The 26695-nt window shown below is 42.1% G+C and overlaps 1 protein-coding gene across 2 annotated transcripts in view; it reads right to left on the reverse strand.

The window, feature by feature from the left end:
• Positions 1 to 20283: 20283 nt before the first annotated feature.
• The window catches only part of ERLIN1 (ER lipid raft associated 1), a 34137-nt gene continuing 27725 nt past the window's right edge, over positions 20284 to 26695 (reverse strand). For both annotated transcript variants that reach the window (XM_025397703.1, XM_025397704.1), the window contains exons 10-12: positions 24419 to 24508; positions 23483 to 23562; positions 20284 to 20830 (exon numbers count right to left, since the gene is read on the reverse strand). In XM_025397703.1, the coding sequence (XP_025253488.1) occupies positions 20609 to 20830; positions 23483 to 23562; positions 24419 to 24508 (392 nt within the window). In that variant the 3' untranslated portion in view covers positions 20284 to 20608. The remainder of the gene's footprint in view (positions 20831 to 23482; positions 23563 to 24418; positions 24509 to 26695) is intronic.

The raw sequence follows: 26695 nt of genomic DNA on the forward strand, positions 1-26695 counted from the left end.
ATTTGCTGGGCATGGTGCCTGTAGTCCCAGCTACTCGAGAGTCTGAGGTCGGAGGATCACCTGATGGTGCCACTACACTCCAGCCATGGTGACCCTGTCTCAAAAATAAAATTTATTTATTTATGTAACATATACTTGTATATCCTATATTTATATTATGGTTATTAATATATAATATTTATAATATTTATATATTACAAATTGTAAATTTATGCTATATTATGTATTTATGTAAATATATCTATTTTTAAGTATATTTACTTCTCTCATACCTGCGTCCCTGTGATTCTGGTGCTTTTCGAGGAAGCAATGCCCTCCACACCCCAGTGTGTCTGTGTGAGTGCGTGGATGGGATGCATCATTGCATAAAGGGTTGTTCCTATTTATGTAAACCAGATTCTCCCATAGGTCTCTACAATTTATATGTCAATAAATACTACTAGATTCCTTTCCAAAAATGTTATAGTATCTGTGCTCCCTCAGGTAAGGCATGAGGGGCTGTTTATTGGTGCCTCTAAGAACACTAAGTTATTTTAAACTTTGCATTTCAGTGAATGAACAATAGCATTTAATATTGGTATGTGACTCAAATGAATAAAATAAAGTAAGAGTTTGATCTGTTGCCATCTGTCAATGAGATAAAAATGTAAAGATTAAGAAATGAGACCAGGCGCAGTGGCTCACGCCTGAAATCCCAGCATTTTGGGAGGCTGAGGCGGGCGGATCACGAGGTCAGGAGATCGAGACCATCCTGGCTAACATGGTAAAACCCTGTCTCTGCTAAAAATACAAAAAATTAGCCAGGCGTGGTGGCGGGCGCCTGTAGTCCCAGCTACTCCAGAGGCTGAGGCAGGAGAATGGTGTGAACCCAGGAGGCGGAGCTTGCAGTGAGCCGAGATTGCACCACTGCACTCCAGCCTGGGCAACAGAGCGAGACTCCGTCTCAAAAACAAAAAAAAAAAGAAAAGAAAAGAAATAAGAGGTCGGGCATAGTGGCTCACACCTGTAATCCCAGCTCTTTGGGAGGCCAAGGTAGGAAGATTGTTTGACCCCAGGAGTTCAAGACCAGCCTGGGCAACATAGTGAGACCCAATCTCAACTTAAAAAAAAAAGAAATGAGGCAAAATATCGAGTCAATAGTTACCAGGAAAGGTTTCAACAACTTGATTAGTTAGATATATATTCCAGGAATATGGAGCACTATGTTATAGCTGTTTAAAGATGTCAGAAAACAGGGCAGGCGTGGTGACTCATGCCTGTAATCCCTGCACTTTGGGAGGCCAAGGCAGCAGGACTGCTTGAGCTCTGGAGTTCAAGAGCAGCCTGGACAACATAGTAAGACCCCATTTCTACAAAAATTAGCCAGGTGTGGTGGCACTTGCCTTTAGTCCCAGCTACTTGGGAGGCTGAGGCAGGAGGATTTCTTGAGCCTAGGACTGTGATACCAGCCTGATCAATATAACAAGAGCCTGTCTCTTAAATAAATAAATAAATAAATAACAAAAAATAATAAAGATCTTAGAAAGCTATTTAGTATTTTAGCAGTTATTCCATTTACTAAGGTATTATTTATTGAATTGTTTCCCCCCAAAATAATGTTGGTGCCCTGACCCCCAGTATCTGTGAATGTGAACTTATTTGGAAACAGGATCTTTACAGAGGTCAGGTTGAAACGAGGTCACAGGTGGGCCCTAAGCCAATATGACTGTCCTTATAAAACAGGGACATTTGGGCACAGAGACAGACATGCACACGGAGAGAATGTCACATGAACATGAAAGCAGAGCTCAGGGTGATGCCCCTACAAGCCAAGGAACTCCAAAAATTGCCAGAAAGCCACCAGGAGCTAAGGCAGAGGCATGGAACAGCTCTCAGAAGAAACCAAGGGTGCCGACACCTTGATCTCAGATTTCCAGCCTCCTAAACTGTGACACAATCAGGTTCTGTTGTTCTGAGCTGCCAAATTTTTGATACTTTGTTATGGCTGCCCTAGGGAACTAATAGAGAAGGAAAACTGAAATATCAATGAATGGCACTTTTCTCTGTTATTTTCTAAAATAGAAAGGTTAGTGGAAGGAAGGGCTGAATTATCTATTCCCATTACAGGCTAGTAAGGAGTGGTAACAAGAATTTTATGGAAAGTTTGGAAACCCATTTTTTCAGAGTTACCAAAACTGCAAGTTTTAGACCAACAATTTTCCCCAGCTTCAGCACAATCCAGCCCCGTGGCCTCCATCTCCAGTTTTAAAATTAATATAAAAGGTCATGCACACCCAATATAATCAACTTGTTTTTCAAAAAGGGAGGTTGTAGAAGGAGAGCTTGGTTACTTCTTCTTTTTTTTATTTCTTTTTCTTTTTTCGTAAACTCAGTGGTAAGAATTGGTTGCTTCTTTAGTAAACAAATGTACCTTGATCTTATGTGAGAGAGACCAAAACTCACTTCTCTTGTAGCACTAAATACACTGCATTGTATTTAACTAACGATTCATAAATATGCTTTGAAAGAATTTAGTTTCTACTTTTCCAGGACTTGCAATTTTATAATTTTAAGTGGTTTGGAGGAGACTTTCAGACTGTCCTAAATTTTTTTTATTGTGTGTTACTTGATACATCTAAAGGAATATATGTAACACATCTAAATTTTGAAGCATAACAACAAAAAGAATTATTTGTGAGCCTATTATCCAACTGAAGAACTAAAACATGGCTGGTACCATTATAGCTCCCTGTGCGTGACACCCCTGATTTGACCATCCCTCCTCTCCATTCCCCTAGTGCCCAGGCTATCATTGAAAGCACAGTTATTTTTATGTCTAGTCATTGTCTTCTGTTGTGGCCACGGTGCCACTGCATCCTGTATGTCGTGGGAAACTATACCCCAAGCATGACTGCTCCAGCTCCCTCAACCCTGAGACCTCTGGGTAACAATTCTTATTTCAAAGGTTATCAGATTGTTTTCATCTCAATTAGATTCACAGCATTAACTTGCAGGATACTTGAGGTCTGTTTCTGATGTTCATCTCAGTGGAGCTACCAGAGCATCTGTTGTCATATAATTAAACAAACAAACATATTATATATATTTTGTTCATAGTTTGTGGGAGCTTCTAAACCCTTGGAATTTCCTGAGTGTTAGAAGTGTCATTGGTAGGCTGGGCGCAGTGGCTCACACCTGTAATCCCAGCACTTTGAGAGGCCAAGGCAGGTGGATCACTTGAGGCCAGGAGTTTGAGACCAGCCTGGCCAACATGGTGAAACTCTGTCTACTAAAAATACAAAAATTAGCATGGGGGCAGATGCCTGTAATCCCAGCTACTTGGGAGGCTGAGGTAGGAGAATCACTTGAACCTGGGAGGTGGAGGTTGCAGTGAGCGAGAGTCCATCTCAAAAAAAAAGTGTCTTTGGAATATAGTGGATCCCTGGGATCACACCTGAGTATGTGCCAATGAGATGACTCAGGTGGACTCCAGGATAGTTTTAAGATGGAGGCCAGCCATGCCAGAAAGACCAGCCATATGTTTAGAGGGTTTGGGCTTTGAGCCAAGTGATATCAGCCTGAACTCTCAACCTCCATGGAGGAGAGGAGGCTGGAGACTGAGTTCATGAGTTCAATGACATGGCCAATGATTCGATCAATCATGCCCATGTAATGAGGCCCTAGTAAAAACTCTGGGCACTGAGGCTCAGGTGAGCTTCCTGGTTGCTGAATACATTAGTGGGTCACGGGGGTAACACATTATGTTTCCAAGGTGGAGGATACAGAAGCTCTGCATTTGAGAGCCTCCCAGGCCTCACCTTATGGGATTCTTTATTTGTATCCTTTATAGAATAAAACTGTAAGTATAGCACCTTCCTGAGTCCTGTGAGTTGTTCTAGCAAATTATCATACCTGAAAGGGTCATGGGAAACCCTGATTTGTTTTAGTTAGTTGATCAGAAATATGGGTGACCTGGGGACCCTTGAACTTGCAGCTGGCATCTGAGGTGAGGGTAGTCTTTTTGGGGACTGTGTCCTTGATCTGTGGAGTCTATGCTAACTCTGGGTAGTTACTGTCAGAATTGCATTGCAGTATGGTAGCATCTAGTCAGTTGCTTAGTGCAGAACAGACACCGTTGAATTAGTTGATCAAAATTTTTTGCTAAATATTCAGGTGCAAAAGAAAACCTGTATTTTGATTTGAAACATACCGTATCTTTTCTGGGCATCAACAATAATTGGAATATGTCCTCTGCCAAGGGATTTATCACCCCGATCAATCAGAGCTTCCTTCACTGCTTCATATCCATGGAAGACCATGGTGGGCCAGGATCCAAAGTACAGGGTGTAAACAGAGCCGTACTCTGGCCAGCTGGAAAGAGATGCAAGCATCTGTGTAAGTGCTAGCGTGAAATCTGTTGAAGGTTTGGGGAGAAATTAAGTAATAATTATACATGTGGCTTAGCCTTTGCTCCATCAGTTCCATTTTAGGAGTTCAACCTGAGGTATCGACATGCATTCCTTCTTTCCTTCATTTATATATGCAATCACTCAGCAAATATTTACTAAGCATCTATGCTATGTCAGACACTGTGCACAGCCCAGGATTCCTCATGGAAAGTCTGGTGAAAGTGACAGGAAATAAACAGCCAAAAAAACTACATTTGCAATACAAATTGAGCATAATTCTATAAAGTGATAAAGAGTATATTGTGTTGGATGACAAAGGGAGAACTTAATAAAATAGAGAGGTAAGAGAAGGCATTTATAAGGAGGTAGTATTTAAGTTAAAACTAAAGATGAGGAGGAAGCAGCCAGGATAAGGGCTTCAGGGAGAGCTCACTATGCAGGTATAAACTCTTTCAAGGATGATATCCATATATTGGCTGGGCACAGTGGCTCACGCCTGTAAACCTAGCGCTTTGGGAGGCCAAGGTGGGAGGACAGCTTGAGCCCAGGAGTTCAAGACCAGCCTGGGTAACATGGTGAGATCTCATCTCTAAAAAAAAGAAAAAAAACCCAACATATATTTATGGTGGTGTTGTTCAAGGAGGAAAATGTAGTATTAAAGTATCCAACAACTAGGGGTTGGTTTTCAAACTTATTTTACATTCATGCAATTAAATTCAAAGCAGCCACTTGAAATTCATTACAGGAGGTTATATAATGTTATGGAAACATGCCCTCCAGCCCAGGTGACAGAGCGAGTCCTTGTCTCAAAAATAAAACATAAAAATGTGCAAAAGATCTGAAGAGACATGTCACCAACAAAAGATCTACAGATGGTACTATAGCTTGAATGTCCCCTCCAAAACTCAGGCTGAAATTTCATTGCTATGGTAATAGTGTTGAGCGGCAGGACCTTTAACACTTGTGATTAGGAAATGAAGGCATTGCCCTCCTGAAGGAATTCGTGTTGTTGTGGGCTTGGGTTAGTTATCACAGGACTGTACTCCTGATAAAAGGGTGAAGTTCAGTCCTTTTTTGCTGTGTCTCTCGTGTGTGCTTCCTGGCTGCGTGTTATGATACAGCAAGAGGCCCTCACCAGATGTGGCCCCTCAATCTTGGATTTCCCAGCCTCCAGAGCCATGAGCCAAAAAAAAAAACGCTTCATTTCTTTTGAAATTACCCAGTCTGTGGTATTCTATTACCGCAGCAGAAAACAGAATAAGACAGATGGCAAATGAGCATATGAAAATATGCTGTACATCATATATCATTAGGAAATTGCAAATCAAAACATCAATGAGATACCACTACACATCTATTAGAATGGCCAAAATCCAAAACATGGACAACTGCAAATGCTGATGAGGATGTGGGGCTACAGGAACTTTCCTTCATTGCTGGTAGGAATACAAAAAATGAAACTGCCATTTTGGAAGACAATTTGGCAGTTTATTTGTTTTGTTTTGTTTTTCAGACAGGGTCTTGCTCTGTTGCCTGGGTTGGAGTGCAGTGACTTGATCACAGCTCACTGCAGCTTCTAACTCCTGGACACAAGTGATCCTCCTGTCTCAGCCTCCCAAGTAGCTGGGACCACAGGCATGTGCCACCACACTTGGCTAATTTTTAAATTTTTTTTGTAGAGATGGGGTTTTACTATATTGCCCAGGCTTTTCTTGAACCTACGGCCTTAAGCAATCCTCCCACCTCGGCCTCCCAAAGTGTTGGGATTACAGGTATAAAGAACCACACCTGGCCCAGTTTGGCATTTCTTACAAAGTAAGCATACTCTCACCATGTGATCTGCAATCACACTCCTACCCAAAAGAGTTGAAAACTTATGTCTGCACAAAAACTTGCACGTGGATGTTCGGAGCAGCTTTTTTACAATTGAAGCAACTAAGATGTTCTTCGGTAAATACATGAATAACTAAACTGTGGTGCATCCAGATAATGGAATAGTATTCAGTGCTAAAAAGAAATGTGCTATCAAATCAAGAAAAGACAGGGAGGAAACTTAAATGCATATTATTAGGTGAAAGAAGCCAATCTGAAAGGGTGATAGATGGTATGATTCCAACTATATGACATTTTGGAAAAGGCCAAAGTATGGAGACAGCAAAAAAGATCAGTGTTTGCCAGGGCTTGGCAGGAGGGAGGGATAAACAGGCAGAGCACAGGGGATTTTCAAGGCAGGAAACTATTCTGTTTGACACTATAATGGTGGGTACCTGGTCATTACACATTTGTCCAAACTCACAGAATGTACAACATCATGAGAGAACCTAAGTAAACTATTGTCTCTGGGTGATGATGACATGTCAATGCAAGTTCATCAGTTGTAACAAATGGACCCTCTGGTGTGAGAGGTCAGTAGTGGGGGACATGTGTACATATGTAGGGGCAGGAGGTACATGAGGACTCTCTGTATTTTCCACTCAGTTTGGGTGTGAACCTCAAAGTGTTCTAAAAAGTAAAATCTATTTTTTAAAATGTTACCTCTGCTCCCCTTCTCTGCATTATTTTTCTATACAGCATTTATAATACTATGATGCTATATATATATTTATATATATATAACAGGTTGAGTATCCCTAATCCAAAAATCTGAAATCTGAAAAGCTCCAAAATTCAAAACTTTTTGAGTGCCAACATGACGCCACAAGTGGAAATTTCCACACTTTACCTCATGTAATGGATTGCAGTCAAAATGCAATCAAAACTTTGTTTTATGCACAAAATTATTAAAAGCAGTGTATAAAGTTTACCTTCAGGCCCATATAAGATGCATATGAAACATAGATTAATTTCATGTTTAGACCTGGGACCCTTCTCCAAGATATCTCATTATGTAAATGCAAATATTCCAAAATCATGGCCAGGTGCGGTGGCTCACACCTGTAAACCCAGCACTTTGGGAGGCTGAGGCAGGTGGATCACCTGAGGTCAGGAGTTCAAGACCAGCCTGGGCAACATGGTGAAACCCCATCTCTACTAAAAACACAAAAATTAGCCGGATGTGATGGTGCACCTCTGTAATCCCAGCTACTCATGAGGCTGAGGCAGGAGAATCACTTGAACCCAGGAGGCAGAGGTTGCAGTGAGCCAAGATCACATCACTGCACTCCAGCCTGGGTTACAGTGAGACTCTTGACACACACACACACACACACACACACACACACACTCCAAAATCTTAAAAAAATCTGAAATCTGAAACACTTCTGGTCCCAAACATTTTGATAAGGAATACTTAACATGTGTTGACTTGTTTTGGTTTTGTCTGACTCTCCTTATTAGAATTGTTTAAGTTATACAAGGTCAGGGTTTTTTCCCATCTTTTGTTCATGGCAATGCTCCTAGACTCAAAAGGGCACCCTGTCAAAAAGTATGGCTCATAGAATGTTTATCTAAGAAATTAGGGCTAAGGCTTACCATCAGATAAATGTCCTATACTGCTTCTTGTGTACTAGATAATATGTTTTTGCAATGAATTTATGGAGATAATATCTTTCCCCCAAACAGCACTTCCAAAGGTATGAATATCAGCCAGGGTAGCCAAGCTGGCTGCATCAGAGCTGGGTGCTGGGGAGAGGAGTGGAGATCACTCTCTAGAGAGGATCACAAAGCCTCCCATGGATCATTTAGTGTAAAATAATAGTAATCATATCCAAGGGCATTTATTACTTTTTTTTTTTTTTAAGCAGAGTCTTGCTCTGTTGCCCAGGCTGGAGTGCAGTGGTGCAATCTTGGCTCACTGCAACCTCCACCTCCCAAGTTCAAGCGATTCTCCTGCCTCAGCCTCCTGAGTAGCTAGGACTACAGGCATGTGCCACCACACCCAGTTAATTTTTGTATTTTTAGTAGAGACTGGGTTTTGCCATATTGTCCAGGCTGGTCTCGAACTCCTGACCTCAGGTAATCCAATTTATTGCATTTTTACATTTCCATGTCTTGCTTTTTGGTGTTATATGCTGGGGGCATTGGAAGCCTTCCAATTGAAGTATGTTCTGACCCCAGGATTTTCTCATTCACTAGAATTCAACCAATATCTCAAGTTAGGTCAACATCCTCACTACCTGCTCTGTAGTGCTCCAGTCCTAAAGCAAGAGGATATCTGTCTTGTACGACAGGAATAAACAACCAAAAGTGGCTCCATGATGTGAAGAACTAAGAAAGGCCGAGGAGAGGCTGCTGGCCCGCAGTGGTCTGAGACGCAGAACCTGGCCTAGAGATGGCCAGCCTCGGAATCAAAGCCCCTTATCTTGGAGAGAGATGCAAGGGCGTCCTTGGGGTTTCGCTGCGGCCTATTCCCAATCACGGGAAGGGGAGTGGGGCCGGGAGAAGCCTTCCCCTGTGTGACTTTTCTTCCACACCAAAAAGAAAATCAGGCAAGTGACACATATTGCAAGAGCCAAGCAGCGAGTTCCAGCAACTCCATTTCACTCCTGGGTGTTAGCAACCATCTGGGTCGCTAGTCAGAAAGCAACAGCTGAGAGAGGAGCAGCTGGAACCAGTCTGTCCCTGCCGGACAAAGGCTGCCCCAGGTTCTTGGACTCGGAAAAAAAATGGAAAGAGGTTTTGAGTTTGTTGACTTTGCTGAAACTTGAGATTAAGAAGATTCAGAAGGGTTCATCTCTTTCCTACCTCTTATTCAGAAACTCTGCAACTTTTCTCTTTGAATTTCTAAGCATCCCCATTATATGTACTTTTTCTTTTCAGCATTGATGATTCATTACATTTAAAACTTCATTTTATTTTTCATAGCTGTCTGAAACTGTTCAAATAATTAACTTCACAAATGGGAGAAAACAGGTCATATATTCTGAGATCTGATTTGGAAAGACACAGCTGTCAAAGTCATCCTCCTCAAACATCGTTTTTCTCACTTCTCTCATCAGTTAGAAGTCTACTGTGTTCTTGACAGTGAATTGAGGTATTTGAAAGAAAAGTGCACATGTCCATCAACAGATACATGGATAAATAAAATGTAGTTATATGCACAATGGAATATTATTCACCCTTAAGGAGGGATGACATTGTAACACATGCTACCCATGGATGAACCTTTAAAACACTATACTAAGTGAAATACGCCAGACAAAAAAGGACAAATATTGTATGATCCTGCTTATATGAGGTATCTTCAATAGGCAAATTCACAGAGCCAGAAGGTAGAATAGTCGTAGGTTACTAGGGGCTGGGAGGAGGAGGAAGGTAGGGAGCTATTGTTTAATAGTCACAGAGTTTCCGTTTGGGATGTTGAAAAATTTCTGAAAATTGATAATAGTGATGGTATTTATTGCCACTACTTATAGAATTTAAACATGGTGGAAATGGTAAATTTTTTTGTTGTTTACATTTTGCCACAGTAAAGACAAAGAAAACATCTACTAACTTGGTAGTTGAGAAATGTTACCTCATTTTTATTTGCATTTAAAATAATGCCGTTATTGATTTATTTTTTGATTTTTAATAATAGCAAATTCTCCAAGATCCTGAGATTTATTCTTTGAGATAAATCTTACTATTAATGTCTCATGGTCTATACATTATTTTATGGGGAATTAAATCGTTACTATAATACATCTTTTAAAACATCTAAAAAAAAAATCTACTGTGGTTTTCCTACTACTTATTGTAGCAAACACTGAAAATCTCTGCCGCACTAAAATTATTTATTAAATGCTTTCAACTCTGATATTTTTCTCTTATTTCAGAGCCATCCCTCTGTATTTCCCACAGCAGACTATTTACTTCCATTGAGCAGACTTGCTGATTAGCCTGCATTCACGTATCCACTAGCACAAGGACCAGGAGGATTTTTATGTAAAGGGCTTTAGGGCCCATGAGGATAGGAACAGGGCTGAGGATGAGTTTGTGCATGGAGAAAAACCAAGGTAAAGAGAATCAGCTGGGGACCTCACATATATTTGTCTTACTTTTGGTACCTTCTGTGAAACCAACATCCACTGGTGTTTTTGCTGTTTCTGTGAGTATACACTTGCAGACATTTCAGGGAAGTAAATTATTGACTTTGAAATACTGTGAAAAGTTAGAACTTTAATGTTGATTTGGATGTGGAAAGCAGATGAATAAATAGAGGGAACTGGTAAACACGTTGGGTAAAGGGTACTTTGACAATGACCGAATCATGTCCATCTTCTGCTCAAAACTCTTGAAAGGTGGTTTTTTTTTTTTTTTCCTTTTTCCCACATCTTCTTTCCTTTTATTGAAAAACATTTTAGAAAATGTCAGTTAATAAAAAGTAGCAATGAATCAACAGGGATATACTAGTGGAAAACACATTATAAAATTAAAAATGCCATTAGCTTCTTCAATTGATTAAGAGCATACAATGTAACAGAAGGTCTGTTTTAAACAAATTTTCTTTTTTGGGGGGGAAATTTGCATTTTTTAAATTATTACACTTTAAGTTCTAGGGTACATGTGCACAACGTGCAGGTTTGTTACATATGTATACATGTGCCATGTTGGTGTGCTGCACCCATTAACTCGTCATTTACATTAGATATATCTCCTAATGCTATCTGCACCCCCTGCTCCTGCCACCCCATGACAGGCCCCAGTGTGTGATGTTCCCCTTCCTGTGTCCAAGTGATCTCATTGTTCAAGTCCTACCTATGAACAGGTATTTGGTTTTTGGTTTGGTTTTCTGTCCTTGCGATAGTTTGCTGAGAATGATGGTTTCCAGCTTCATCCATGTCCCTACAAAGGACACGAACTCATCCTTTATTATGGCTGCCTAGTATTCCATGGTGTATATGTGCCACATTTTCTTAATCCAGTCTGTCACTGATGGACATTTGGGTTGGTTCCAAGTCTGCTATTGCGAATAGTGCCACAATAAACATACGTGTGCATGTGTCTTTATAGCAGCATGATTTATAATCCTTTGGGTATATACCCAGTAATGGGATGGCTGGATCAAATGGTATTTCTAGTTCTAGATCCTTGAGGAATCGCCACACTGTTTTCCACAATGGTTGAACTAGTTTACAGTCCCACCAACAGTGTAAAAGTGTTTCTATTTCTCCACATCCTCTCCAGCACCTGTTGTTTCCTGACTTTTTAATGATTGCCATTCTAACTGGTGTGAGATGGTATCTCATTGTGGTTTTGACTTGCATTTCTCTGATGGCCAGTCATGATGAGCATTTTCTCATGTATCTGTTGGCTGCATAAATGTCTTCTTTTGAGAAGTGTCTGTTCATATCCTTTGCCCACTTTTTGATGGGGTTGTTTGATTTTTTCTTGTAAATTTGTTTAAGTTCTTTGTAGATTCTGGATATTAGCCCTTTGTCAGATGGGTAGATTACAAAAATTTTTCTCCCATTCTGTAGGTTGCCTGTTCACTCTGATGGTGGGAGGCCAAGGCGGGCAGATCACTTGAGGCCAGAAGTTCAAGACCAGCCTGGCCAACATGGTGAAACCCTGTCTCTACTAAAAACACAAAAATCAGCCAGGCATGGTGACATGCGCCTATAATCCCAGCTACTCGGGAGGCTGAGGCACAAGAATCACTTGAACCTGGGAGATGGAGGTTGCAGTGAGCCAAGATTGTGGCACTGCACTCCAGCCTGGGTGATACAGCAAGACTCTGACTCAAAAGATAAAAAAAGAACTAAGTGGTCAGAATCCCCATCGTCACAAAATAGGATAGGATGCACATGGCCAAAAAGGGCTTGGACTCTGGAAAGGGGTACATAGAATCCCAAATCAAAGCCACTATGGCAAGGAAACAGGAGTACATTCAGATGATGAGGCAAATGTCAATGAGACCAAAATTCTCCCCCTACTGGTATTTTTCCAGAAGTACCTTTCCGGCAGAATCATCCTGAGTTTTTCATAGCGGATCCATCCCACTTGTCAGTTTTTCCACGCTTCTCATCCGTCTTCCACTTAGCCAACAAGCCACTGAGGCTACTGCTTCCACCACCACTTCTCCTGCCCTGGGCAGCTGCTGCCATCTTGTCACAAAAAGCTTTGTTTGAAAGGTTTTGTTTCCAACCTTTGGGAAAAACCACCAATGGGTAATAAGACTTAGAAGGCCCACCATGCTCTACCTTGCCCTTCCCCTCTTCTCACACCACCTCTTCAGTCTCATGTTTCGGTGCTCCCATTCTCACTAATAATGTTGTGCCTATGTTGAATATTTTTTACCATTTCTGGAAGGTTCTTGAACTGAGGTCTTCATGCTATTACTCAGTCCTTTAAAAAAAATAACAACTTGAGATATAATTCATATGCCATACAATTTATAATTTAAAGTATACAGTTCAATAGTTTTTATTATTTTTTTAATTTTTATTTTTTGAGATGGAGTCTTGCTCTGTCGCCCAGGCTGGAGTGCAGTGGCACGATCCTGGCTCACTGCAACCTCTGCTCCTGGGTTCAAATGATTCTCCTGCCTCAGCCTCCCCCAGTAGCTGGGAATACAGGCGGACGCCACCATGCCCAGCTAATTTTTTTGTATTTTCAGTAGAGACAGGATTTCACCATGTTGGCCGGGCTAGCCTCAAGCTCCTGACCTCAAATGATCTGCCCACGTCAGCCTCCCAACGTGTTGGGATAACAGGCGTGAGCCATCGCACCCAGCCTCAGTAGTTTTTAGTGTATACAGAATTATGCAACTACCACCAAAATAAAATTTTAATATCTCTTCAGTACCCCAAGAAGAAACCCCATGCCCAGTAGTAGCCACTCAATTCCCTCTCCTTCCAGCCTCAGGCAACCACCAGTCTATTTGTCCATATAGATGTGTCTATGATGAACATTTAATATAACTAGGACTTGGCTTCTTCCACTTAGCCTAATGTTTTCAAGGCTTATTCGTGTTGTAGCATGCATCAGTACTTCATTCCTTTTTTATAGAATATTCCATCATATGGATATACCACATTTGATTTATCCATTCATCAGGTGATGGACACTTTGGGGTTGTGTCCACTTTCTGGCTACTATGCATAACACTGCTATGAACATTCATGTGCAAGTCTTCGGGTGGACATGTTCCCATTCTTTTGGGTAGATACCCAGAAGTGAGATTGCTGGATCGTATGTTAACTCTCGGTTTAACATTTTGAGAAACTGTAAAATGTTTTCTAAAGCAGTTCCCTCATTTTACATTCCTACCAGCAAATTATGCAGATTCCAATTGCTTCACTTCCTTGCCCACACTAGTTACTGCCTTATTATAGCCATCCTAGTGGGTGTGAAGTGGCTATCTTGTTGCATTCTGCTAATGACTAAAGATGTTGACCATCTTTTTCATGTTTTTATTGACTATTTGTGTATATTGTCTGGAGAATGTCTGTTGAGATCCTTTGCCCATTTTATTAAGTTGTTATTCCCCGATCTTTAACTGGCTTATTCTCTTTCTCATTCTTTATCTTCTCTCTCTTTTTTCAGACCCTACTAGCACTGCATTCCTCCCACTTTGATAAGTTTCTCAAGTGCTTTGGTTAAGGCCTACTTTCCCACCAGACTGTTTTTTTTTTTTTTTTTTTTTTTTTTTTGAGACAGAGTCTTACTCTGTCCCCCAGGCTGGAGTGCAGTGGCATGATCTCGGCTCACTGCAACTTCCGCCTCCCGGGTTCAAGTGATTCTCCTGCCTCAGCCTGCCAAGTAGCTGGGACTACAGACACACACCACCATGCCCGGCTAATTTTTGTATTTTTAGTAGAGACGGGGTTTCACCATATTGGCCAGGCTGGTCTCAAACTCCTGACCTTGTGATCTGCCCGCCTCTGCCTCTCAAAGTGCTGTGATTACAGGCATGAGCCACCACGTCCAGCCCGAGACTGTTGATTCTAAGAGAGCAGAGACTATGTCTGTCTTACTCACTGTTGTTCATTACTAGCCCATTACTTTATACATTTTAGGTTTCCTGGCACATATCAGGTACTCAACAAACATCTGTCGAATTGTATTTAATGTGATTTTCACAGTTTCTCTTATGTCAGTAGGGTTGCTGTCTCCATTGAAAAGGTTTTTTTGGGTCACCTCCTCTCTAACCATTTGTGGTCCTGTCTCCTACCAGTTGAGGGTTGTCCCAGAGGCTATTAATTCTTGTGCCTGAGTTGAGCATATGTTTGGACTAACTGCAGCCTCCATAGTGTTGGAGGATCCCTAGGGTGAAAAGCAGTAAGTGCAGCTCATGTGTGAGGTGAGACGCAGTCAGAGGAAAGTGAGTTGATGCCTCATGGAACTGTCTACCATGGCCACAGCTGGAATTAGAGGTGGGGTGGAGCGGAATTGTGATAGGGCGCCAGAGGCATCAGACACACCCAGTGTGTCAGAACCTGCCTTATGTGTCTGAAATCCAGTTACAGTTATTGTGCCTATTAAGATGCACACTCTGACAGACTTATATATGGAGAAAACCAAGGCAATTTTGTTTAGGACAAATTGCCTTTCGACCCCTGCATCAACCACTTATGGAATGTGTTTTTAATTCCTGGGAAGGGATGTGACCTTGGCCCGGGGCAGGGGTCTTTAGCTGAGGAAAATTTCTGCAGAGCAACTCTGCTAAAAGCTGTCACCATGAACACTCCCAGCAACTGGGAGAATGAGTGGTTCACATCTGCAAACGGGATCTGGGGGTTGTGCCATCAGCCCTGCACTGTTCACCTCCACTTGCTTTGTAACACAAATAAGGGGAGCTGCTCCCCCAGGCTCCAAAGGGCTGATCTTTCTGGAATCAGCTGTCATACTGCTCAGCTTACTGAGAGCACCTCTGCCAAGCCCTGCAGAGGGCAGAGAAGTCACCCATAGGTCACCACTTCACACATGAACCATCTGATTATCCCTTTTCCTGACCTCGACTGCAGGGCCTACAAATCTCTAAACATCCTCTAAAATCTCCCCTCAATTTAGAGCTTCCATCACCCTAAACGTAATGGCTTCAAAGGCAAATATAAAGGGCTGTGGTAAACTTGGATCTGGAATATGACAGGTTCAAATCCTTTGCCACTCATATTCATGGGATCTTGAGTAATGTAATCTCTCTAGATCTCAGCTACGAAATGAAGTAACAGTAGAGCCTCATAAGGTTTGCAATGGACAGCTCCTCATGCCTCTTGGCACTGCTGAGGCAAGGGGACCCAGTAAACTGCATTTTGAAATGCAATAGCAAGTGCTTCTCCCACTGCCTGGAACACACTCCACCATCACCATTGCTCTCTTCAGCTGGCTGGCTGCCTCCTGTCCATCCTTACAAAAATGTGGCTCCGGTCAGACATTGCTTCCTAGAATCCACAAAGCTGGGCTGATCTTTACCGGTACCCCACAGCACCCAGTGAATACCCTGCTTACTTACCACACTATCACACTTGCCTACTTACTTGCTGTACTGCCCCATCTCTCTCTCTCTCTCTCTCACACACACACACACACACACAAGGCTATATGGCTTTTTGTTTCCTCAGCAACTAGCACACAGTAGATGCTCAATAAATATTTGTAGGAAGAAAGAAAGGAGACTTTTTTTTTTTTTTGGCATTTTTAGTAGAAACAGGGTTTCACCATGTTAGCCAGGCTGGTCTCAAACTCCTGACCTCAGTTGATTCGCCTGCCTCGGCCTCCCAAAGTGCTGGGATTACAGGCATGAGCCACCAAGCCCCGCCGGAAGGACACTTTTTTTAAAATTTAAAAAAAAAAAAAAGTAGAAAAACTGATTGGAAAGACAAGTACTAATTCAGAAGAAATATGGTAAGGGAGACAAGTAAAACATTCTGAGTTACGGTCTATGTCAAAATAGACACTAGAAGTGAGTAATGAATGAACAGTAAATTAGTTTGTTTGTTTGTTTTGAGACGGAGTCTTGCTCTTTTGCCCAGGCTGGAGCACAGTGGCTCGATCTTGGTTCACTACAACCTCCACCTCCCAGGTTCAAGTGATTCTTCTGCCTCAGCCTCCCGAGTAGCTGGGATTACAGGCATGTGCCACCACAGCTGGCTAATTTTTGTATTTTTAGTACAGATGAGGTCTCACCATGTTTATCAGGCTGGTCTTGATCTCCTGACCTCACGATCAGCCTGCCACAGCCTCCCAAAGTACTGGGATTACAGGCGTGAGCTACTGCGCCTGGCCCAGTAAATTCATTTTAAGTGTTTATACCAGGGCAGAGACCAGGAGAAAGATGAGAAGCTGGCCCAGCTTGTTGGGATGCTCCTGGAGGGCTGTGGTTGGGGTTTAACATCCAGCTAGCTTAGCTCATAGCTGCTGAAGACATTAATCAATGTGTTCTATTATGCAATTGCAGATAGCAGGCACCGTGCTCTCTCCACTATGGGAACTTACAGCTACTCAGAGACAGACACATATATTGACTCCTGTAGACAAGGTGAACTAATACATCCCAGCAATTACCATGTGCAAATCTTTAAGCTAGATGCATCAGCATATCCTCCTGAACCCACTGAAGAGTTGCCCTGCAAACATGAGTAAACAGGTTCAGAGATGTTAGGTAACTTCCCATGGTTACACATAAAGTCCTGACATGGACACTGTAGGCTCACTTCTAAGTTCTTTTTTCCATGACTCACTTGCCTGATTTACCTGCATGTCATATTCAACTTTTTGTTCTTTCATGCAACAAAGCCATCTCATATGGGCCAGATGCCATCTTAGGCATTAGCAACAGAAACAATCCCAAGGGAACAGCACAGCCACAGCCCCCGCCCTCACAGAGATTAGCATTTGTGAAAACAGACATCAAGCACATAATGAGAGACATGACATTATGTGCTTGATGTCTGTTTTCACAAATGCTAATCTCTGTGAGGGCGTAACTATGTGCGCGTAACATGTGTGTGGGGGGGGAGCATCCAGGATGCTAACCCAGGCCAAGCAGTTCAAAGTGAACTGAAGCTTTTACATCTGAAGAAGTGATGCAGACTCATGAGTTGGCCAAGGAAAGTCAGCATTATGAGGGAAGGAAAGTGAACCAGGCAGAATGAACAATGTATGAGATGGGACAGAGAGAAGGTGCATTCAGGGACCTTAGAGAAGGGTGGCTGGAGAGGACAGCAGGGGTCAGATCACGAACTTCGTGTGCACACATTTGAGACTTAATCCCAAAGCGATTAGAAGCCAGTTTCCAATTCACAAAATTCTTTTGCCACAGAAGAGGCAGAAATCACTTCATTTTAATACCTACCAATAGCCTATAGGATGGTCAGTTCAAATTATTTTCAGGTCCACAGCAACTGACATAGGATACTATGGGGTTGATCCCATAAGAACAGGAGGAAAGAGCTGCTTTCCCCAAAACTCCCATTACCACTCCCTGCTGGCCCAAGATCACCAGGAAATTGACCCCAGGAGGGAATATAGAACGTTTGGGAAGAGCAGGTCCAACTCTGGCTCTTGCGCCGCTAACATCTTAATAGTGAAGTTGGTTATATTGTGCCATTACACTGCCAGTTATAATTTACACAAATTGTTCTTCCTCTGGCTTGGTCTGTCTCCTCCCCTGCTCGGTGTAGAAGTATTTTTGCTCTCAGGGACGGATCCCAGTAGCCTGATGTTCCATCCTCCCTCCTTGCCCCTCTGTTGCAGGCCCTGTCCCACAAAGAATTAGAAGAACATCCCTTGCTAAATTCCAGGAGTCAGCAAAGAGCGGACACCTTGTTTTAAACATTCTGACAGCAGGTAGGCAGTATTCTGGGAAGAGTATAATAAAAGCCTCTAAAGTTAAGTTAAACCAGCAAATAAACTGGCTCCCTAGTTCAAATGTGCAAGACAGCCTTAGGAGCATGTTAAGATGACAGAAAAATGAAGACATGGGGAAAAAAACACAAATCACTGATAGTAAAATAATTTTATTTAGTTTCTTATTTTAAAAAAGGTAGCATTTCAACATATAAATTTAGACTCAAGATTACAGGGTATATTTGCCAAAAGGAACACCCTGAAAGACGGCCAGCCTCAGAGCTGAGAGGGCACAGGGAGGCACACTCCTCACATGTGGAGTTTAAGCAGAAGTGCTTTAAGACTTCACAGCGGCATTTCCCTGTTCCTCAGCCCTGCCTCCAGGGCCATCACTTTGGGGCAACAGCTTTGCTCATGTAACTATAAAACATCTCTAGGAATGAAAGCACAGAGGTCAATGATCCAGATTTTCCACGACAATCATCTGAGGCAACAATTCGACAGGTAAAGAATTTATTTTTATAATTCAAAAGTTCTTTTAAGGAGAACTAAAGAACACAAAATTCATTCATAAAGAGAATTTATAGAATTAAATGAGCAAAAATGAAAAATTATTTTCTCCATATTACAAATGCCTCTATAGGATAAGGCCCAGGGGAAAGACCCACTCAAATCTGGGCTTTCCTTTCCCAAATAAAGTGTTTGGCACAACCAACAAGCTGTCATGAGACTGACAGGCCTGACAGCTGAAAGGTTTCTAGAAGTGGTCCCATGACTTTTCTGTGGAGCTTCAATATAGTGTACACAAGAGGTGTCTTAAGCTGCACAAACTCAGGCCAAACTACGCAGCACACTGCTCCAGAGAAGTTAAACTGAAGGAAAAAAAGAAGGTCCACATGAAGTAGGTCTCCTATTGCCACAGGTTAACTCTGTTGTTTCTCATGGAAAATTAAATTCACTGGCTGCCCAGGACGTCAGTGGAATCCTGATCTCCTGGGGGAGGTGAGAGCTGGAGAAACAACTTGGATTTAAGCATCTCTGGGCCAGGTGGGAAGGAGACAATGACCAAGGATGCTTTCCAGGTGACTTTTTGTTCCACACTATGTGGGCTCCAGACAAACAATCTTAAGGAGCATCAGTGTGCTTGTGACCATCGCAGCCCTCGGACTTGGGCCTTTAGACAGAGGTGATGGGGCAAATGAATATACCCCAGATCCAGTTTTAAAAATAAAAACTTCCTGCAATTGGCCGGGCGCGGTGGCTCAAGCCTGTAATCCCAGCACTTTGGGAGGCCGGGACGGGTGGATCACGAGGTCAGGAGATCGAGACCATCCTGGCTAACAAGGTGAAACCCCGTCTCTACTAAAAAATACAAAAAACTAGCCGGGCGAGGTGGCGGCGCCTGTAGTCCCAGCTACTCGGGAGGCTGAGGCAGGAGAATGGCGGGAACCCGGGAGGCGGAGCTTGCAGTGAGCTGAGATCCGGCCACTGCACTCCAGCCCGGGCGACAGAGCGAGACTCCGTCTCAAAAAAAAAAAAAAAAAAAAAAAAACTTCCTGCAATTATGATACACAACTGTGCAGCAAATCACTAGGAATTGTATGCTGCTCCTATTTGTGGTTAAAGCCCTGTCCCACTCTTGGCCAGTCACAGCCGAAAGGTAACACACAAGGAGGTGCCTGTAGCTAAAAACCAGGCACCTTAGTCAAGCATGGCCTGCGGCAGTGATGCTGACAGTCATCACCCAATGGAGGGAATGCAGGGCCCCAGAGCTTTGGTTCAGAGCAAAGGTTTCATCTCACCCCAAACTTCAAACCAAGCCCTCTGTATCTCTGAGCTTATGAATACAAGAAACTAGTGATTAGGAATCTCTATGAGGAATCTCTGGTTGGGTAGCAAAGCTCAGGTCCCTGCAAGCCACCACCATCCTGTAGGAAAACAGAAAGGTGCAAATCGTATCAAGTAAAAGGTTGCTCAAGTGGAAGATCGTTTCCTGGGGAACTTCAGTGGCCTGGATCTTAATCACATGGATGAAGGCTGGAACTGGATCCCAAAGAAAGGGCCTAGGTCCCAAGTGCAATGAGTCTTCTTCAACTTACCATATCCTTCTCAGTCATCTCTTGAATGGCTGAGCACACATTTCCCTGGGGGACCAATGTAAACATTATTCAACTGATCTCCACTTAGGAAAACACAGCTTGTTATATATTTAGTGTTTAACATTCCAGTGCAGGCAGTATCTTAGCATCAGACTTTCCTCACTCATGAGTAGCAGTTTAGAAAGGAACACATATAGGTTACTTGATAAGACTGTGGCTGAAAAGACCATTTGTGTGTCAAGACAGCTGGCTCCATCCTCCAATCAGTGGACTACCCAGGACTATCGCAGGAGAGGCAGAACAGATGAAGTGTAAGTTCCGTGTAAATCTGAAGAGTCGGTATAACCATTGTTCCCACTTAACCCCTCGGGCCACATCTTGATATGGAGAACATTTCCACTTCTTGCATCAACCTGTGCTCTCTTTGTTTTGGATGAGGTTCTCTCCAGAGGGTTCAAGAGCCTCCTTAGAGGGGAGTGAGCTTTCTCTTCCAGTCCTAATATCTGAATATTTCAAAGCACATGAGGAGTCCACGAACATGTTAGGGATGTTGCTGCCAAAATAGATCTTACTGTTGGAAGCAATGGCCTGGTACTTTTTGAGCTCCAGATATTCCGGGGTCAATTTGTGCTGTGTGGGAGCAAACAAGAGCAAAGGCATCAGGATACTCTGGTGCAACAGTCTTCTCTCTCTCTACATACATTTCTCCTGTTGCTCTTCTGAGTATCACGAGTCAAGCCTGAATAACTGCCAATGACCCTCTCTCACTTTGGAGAGTGGCTATCACATTAACAGTTGCGTTCCTGACTTAAAATTCCTTCAATAAGCTCTTGACTTAATGCAAGAGAAGCTGTTCACTTTTTAATAAAAGGATGGGGGAGGTTAGAAAACAATTTGTGATAACTAATGATAATAACTAATAATAATAATAATAACTATGGTGACTTTCATTTCATCTAGTTGAATTCAACCTGGAATTGGTCTGGAGTTTCTGTTGATTGTCTTTCTAAAAAACTTATTTTTATTTTTGTAGAGATGGGGTCTATGTTGCCAGGCTGGTCTCAAACTCCTGGCCTCAAGCAATCCTCCTACCTTGGCCTCCCAAAGTGTCGGAATTAAAGATGGGAGCTGCTGCACCCAGCCTCTTTTTTTTTGGAGATGAGATCTCACTCTGTTGCCCAGGCTGGAATGCAGTGGTTCAATTATAGCTCACTGCTGCAGCCTCCAACTTCTGGGCTCAAGCGATACTCTCATCTTAGCCTCCAGGAAGGCTACAGGAATGAGCCATCATGCCTGGTTCTCTGTTGATTCTCTTGAGAGAGATACACAGATCAATGGATGAGAGCAGAACTTCAAAGGAAGGGCTGGTGCTGCTTTTCTTGAACAAATTCTAGAACTAGAATAAAATCTCAAGAGGTCATCTGATCTGGTCTTTTGCCTTTCCCCAGAAGCTGGATGTTTAAGCTGTCTGTGACAGACAGATATTTGTCCACCACCAGATCTCCCTCTGTCACAGAGTTTTGTTTTGTTTACATCAGTGCCAAGATGTATCTATCTAACCAGAATCTCCCCGGGTTTGATTAAAACTCATTGATCACCAGACCTCCCTCTGTCACAGTGTTTTGTCTAAATCAGGATGCCAAGATTATCTAACCAGAATCTATCTGGGTTTGATTAAAACTCGTCGACCACCAGATCTCCCTCGGTCACAGAGTTGTTTTTTGTTGTTGTTGTTTTTTTTTTTTTTTTGGCCTAAATCAGGATGCCAAGATGTCTCTAACCAGAATCTATCTGGGTTTGATTAAAATCCATTTCCACTGTTCCCTGGAACATATGCCTTTCAAAGCCCCTCAGATCCTGCTCTGTGATCCTCTCCTTGAGTCCTGGCCTGTCCCCCAGGCAAAAGTCCATGTTGTCCTTCACAGTCCTATAGCATTTATTTTCTACACTTTGACATCTTTCACTCCCTGGATCTCTATCTTCCCCAGGTGATTCGTGTCCTCTGTCAAAACACTCAAATCAAATCTGGTCATAGTGTACAACCACATTTCTTCCTCAAGCCTTTTTAATATAGGTTAGTATATGAGTCACATTTTTCAAAATGGCATAAAACTACTGCCCCTTTCTGAATAAGGTAGACCTCAATGGCAAGATCTTGAAACTTGTGCCGGATGAGCTTCTCCCATTAGATTTGGACTCCTAGCTTCCTCAACTGGAGTTTCCTGTCATGCCTTTCTTTTGGTCAAATTCCATTCTGTGTCTGTAGAATTGTCTTTCAATGTTACGTTCATTTTAAAATGTATATTGGTTTTCAAAGTACTGACAACTCTCATTCTATCATATCTTATCATTTCTTCTAAATACAGATTATGTTGTTCCTTTCTAAATTGAAAGCCCTGTCTATATCTTAAAACTTGACTCTAATCCTTCAAACTGCATCATCCACTTTAGTAATCTCTTTCTCAACCCTTTTTCTCTTCCAATCTGCTCCACAATAACCTTCTCAGAATACTATCAGAGTTCTAGCTGCCTCTTATATAGCCCCTGCTCACTAGCCCTGTACCCTCTAGCCAGCTTACCCCAGTCCTTACACCAAATTATCACCTACAGATCACCCAACCTCCCTTCTCAAGTTATCCCACATGAAATTCCTCATGACTGGAATAGTTTTTTAAATCCAATAAACAAGGAGTACTCAATGAGGGGCATATGGAAATACGTGCATGTGTGTGTGGCAGTTAAAACAACTGGTGACCATTACTGACATTTAGTAGACAAGGACTAGGGATACAAAATATCCTACAATGCATGAGATGGTCTTCAATGATGAAAAAGTATCTCAACCCCAAATGCCAGGAATGCCTTTGACCAGAAACACTGCTCTAATCAAGCTAAGTATCTACCCAAAAAAACTACCTTATTTGGAAAGCAATTGTAAATAGACTCTGCTCTTCTCCTGTCCCTCTTACCTCAGAAGACCTTCAACTTGACTAATTATTGAGCCTTATACAGCAGTACAAATGGATGGATTTATGGCGTTTGGCCTGTGTTTATATACGTTAGCCTTTGTCCTAAGCTTCCCACTTTTATAAGGGACTATATAAAGTTCCCTACCCAAGGAATGTGAAATAGTTCTTGCTAACTGACTAATTCTGGAGGATGTCTTGGTCATAACACTTTCTTGACAATGGATAAAATCACTTCTATCATATCAGAGCCCCTGAAAAGAGAAAGCAAAAACCCGACATGCATCATTAGGAAAGTGGCCGGGGAGCCAGTCACCTTGTTTGAGGTGGCATATTTATGTGCAGCATAATATTCAGCATCTGCTTTCGCCTTCTCTCGGGCCAGGAATGCAGCATCTAGCAAATAAAAACAAAGGAAAGGTGTCAATCCATTCCCTCAGCTAGTTAAAAGTCCCTTTCCCCACTGCCTAATATTTTGACTGCTTATTTCACATTGAAAGTTTTAAAAACATATTAGCAGTTTTTGAGTCCCAGTCCCCAGACAGCAACTTCTCCAAGAGGAATACTCTTTTCACTGTCAAATAACTCTCAGCTCATCTGAGCCCACTTGTTTTCTACTCTAAGTTGCTCCTTCTTTCCTCTACCCACTCTCCCACCTCCTATCACTCAAAGCCTCATACTCCACCCAGGTACTAAGCTTCAAGTAAAATAAGTCCAGACATAAAAGCTCTATTTACTGCATTGTCTCTAGCCCCTCCAAATTTGATCGAGAATCAGTCAACAGAGACAGGAAGCAGTAATATATAAACAAATGACTTCAAGACTGAGCTAAGAATATCAACATCTCACTATGTGAAATCAAGGAGTGTGAGGCCCTCCATGAAAACTGTTTTTTCCATTTTATTTTTATTTTGGACAGGTGGAAAAGAAACTGGTGGTGATGATGGGGTTTATTATCTTGTATATTCTTTACAGTTGATTATGGGTAATTTTCAGATCTTGTCTGCCTGAAAATAAAGTGGTAGCTAATAAGCCCCAATTTAAGGAAGAAAAGGAAAGCTGAGCTACCCACAGTCACAAACAAACCCAAAAGCTGGATATGTGACAGCAATTAAAAAAAACTGATTCATACTATCAGGACAGCTACTTCCTCCAGACCAGATTATTCCATGGCCTTCTCACCCACCACAATCAAAGGCAGAGAGAAGGCAGTTCAGGACAGTCAGAGCTTCATCCTCTCCCCACAATGTACCTTCGATTTCAGAAATGCGCTTTTCAGTTTCTTTTTCCATCACTTTCTGCTGAAACCGAATTTTTGCCACTTGTGCAATCTTCTCTGCTTCTATAATCATATAACATAAGAAGACACATTCAAAACCATTTCTGCAGTACCTGAGGCACTTCGAACCAGCAGCACACAGTCTAACACTTAATTACAGAAAGTTTTATGTGCTAATTGTTTCACTAAGTTTTATCTAATCAGACTGTAAACTACTCAAAGGAAAAAAGGGAATTTATTTCCTAATTTACTGTTCTATTTTGACAGTGCTAGTTTTGTGGGAAGGAGTAAAAAAGGTTAAAGTGCCAGTCCTTCATGCAACTCTGTAGCAATGGTCCACAAGCTAATGGGAAAAAAAGATACTTTATGAAAGTATCAGAGAACAAAAACAGAGCAACATAAATGCATGGCAATACAGGACAATTAACTAATGTGGCAGGAGAAAGAAAGAATGAATGAGATAAGTTAAACCAAGGAAGGCCTTCTGGAAGTAACCTTAAAGGAAATAATGGATATGACCTAAGAAGACATGCCAGGAAGCACAGAGAAAGACAAGAAGCGCCAGGCATGGTGATTAACGCCTGTAATCTCAGCACTTTGGGAGGCTGAGGCAGGAGGATTTCTGAAGCCCACGAGTTCAAGACCAGCTTGAGCAACATAGTGAGACCTCCATCTCTACAAAAAAGTTAAAAAATTAGCCAAGCATGATGATGCATGCCTATAGTCTCAGCTACACAGGAGGCTGAGGCATGAGGATCTCTTGAGCCTGGGAGGTCAAGGCTACTGTGAGCCATGATCATGCCACTGCACTCCAGCCAGGGTGACAGAGTGAGGCCCTGCCTTAAAAACAAAAACAAGAAAGACAAGAAGGCACAAATGAACAAGTCACAATGAAGAGGTGATACGGAGCCAGCCGACAAGACAACAAAAAATAAGAACAGAAAGAGGGCTAGGAGACCTCTGTCGAGTGACAGGCTAAGGAGCTTAGTTTTACTGTACTCAGGATCTACTGTTAAGCTACCATTAGGGAAATGACATGATGAAAATGGTATCAGAAGAGGAGTATTCCAACTGCTGTAGGGAAATAAAGCAGAAAGCAGGGTGATTCATTTGGGAAGGTGAAAACAAGCACTGGGAGTGAACATGTTGGTGCGGCAAGCAAGTACATGCAGGGGAAATTCAACATCTTTAACAAACCTCTGGCCTACCCAAATGACCCAGGACAAGGAAGAAAGACTCAAATTATACTTTACATTCAATCACTGCTATTCGTAAAGAACATTCTCAATTCTCCTTTTCAGTCAAAGAAGATGGGTATTTTAAGACATCTTATCTCTGACCCCTAGAGAAAGTGCATAACGGAAAGAAAACTTTCAAGCGATTTTTTCTTTCCAGAAAACAGTATGCTTTACGAACTACTCCAGGAAATAATTCCCTCTTTCTCCACCAATGTAAAATCCATCTATATTACACCATCCAAAAACTAAACTACTGTGTTCAATGGGGCTAGAAATTGAACTGTAAGGAGAAACTCAAGATAAAACATGAATAAAAGGTGAGGGATCTGAAGCCTGCAGCTAGAACCCAGAGAATGCTGCCTCAGCCTAGGGGGACTATTGTGGTAATCTCATTTAACAAAGCTCTCTGTCATGTGGGAATAAAATCAATAAAAAGCACAACCAGACTTCTAGAAAAATGGTGCAAAAGGCCAGAGAGAAAACCCTTTATATATCTAACAACATCTTAAAATGCTAGATGAAATTTAGCAAATTTGTTTTTCAATGCATGGCTGAGTTGTAAGAAAGAATGAGAGATCCTCAAGTGACTTAAGCCAAGGGGGAGCCAAGAGCCTGTATGGTGGCGTCCCTGGGGTGGTTATTAGACAAGAAGGGAATGGGACCTGGGTTACTACCCACGCAAGACCAGGAGATGAGGCCTTGTGATGGTAGGACTAAGACCCTTGCATAAAACTGAGACCTCTAGAGGGCTGCAACTCTAATGAAAGAGGAACTAAAACACTCTACCAACCAGCCCAGTTAAGAAGTAACCTTTTCTCTACCTAGCCGCATCACAGTGAAACTGAAGAACACCCAAATACAGAGAGAAACAAGCTAAAAGCAAAAAGAGAAGAAAGGCTGATTACCCAAAAGGAGCAATTAGACTAACAGCATACGTAGTAAATAGGTACAAGAAGCCAAACAAAATTGAAATAATACTGCCATATTGATAAGGAAAAATTAGCTTGCTTTA

The sequence above is a fragment of the Theropithecus gelada genome, chromosome 9 (genome assembly GCF_003255815.1).
Source record: "Theropithecus gelada isolate Dixy chromosome 9, Tgel_1.0, whole genome shotgun sequence".
NCBI classification, from domain to species: domain Eukaryota; kingdom Metazoa; phylum Chordata; class Mammalia; order Primates; family Cercopithecidae; genus Theropithecus; species Theropithecus gelada.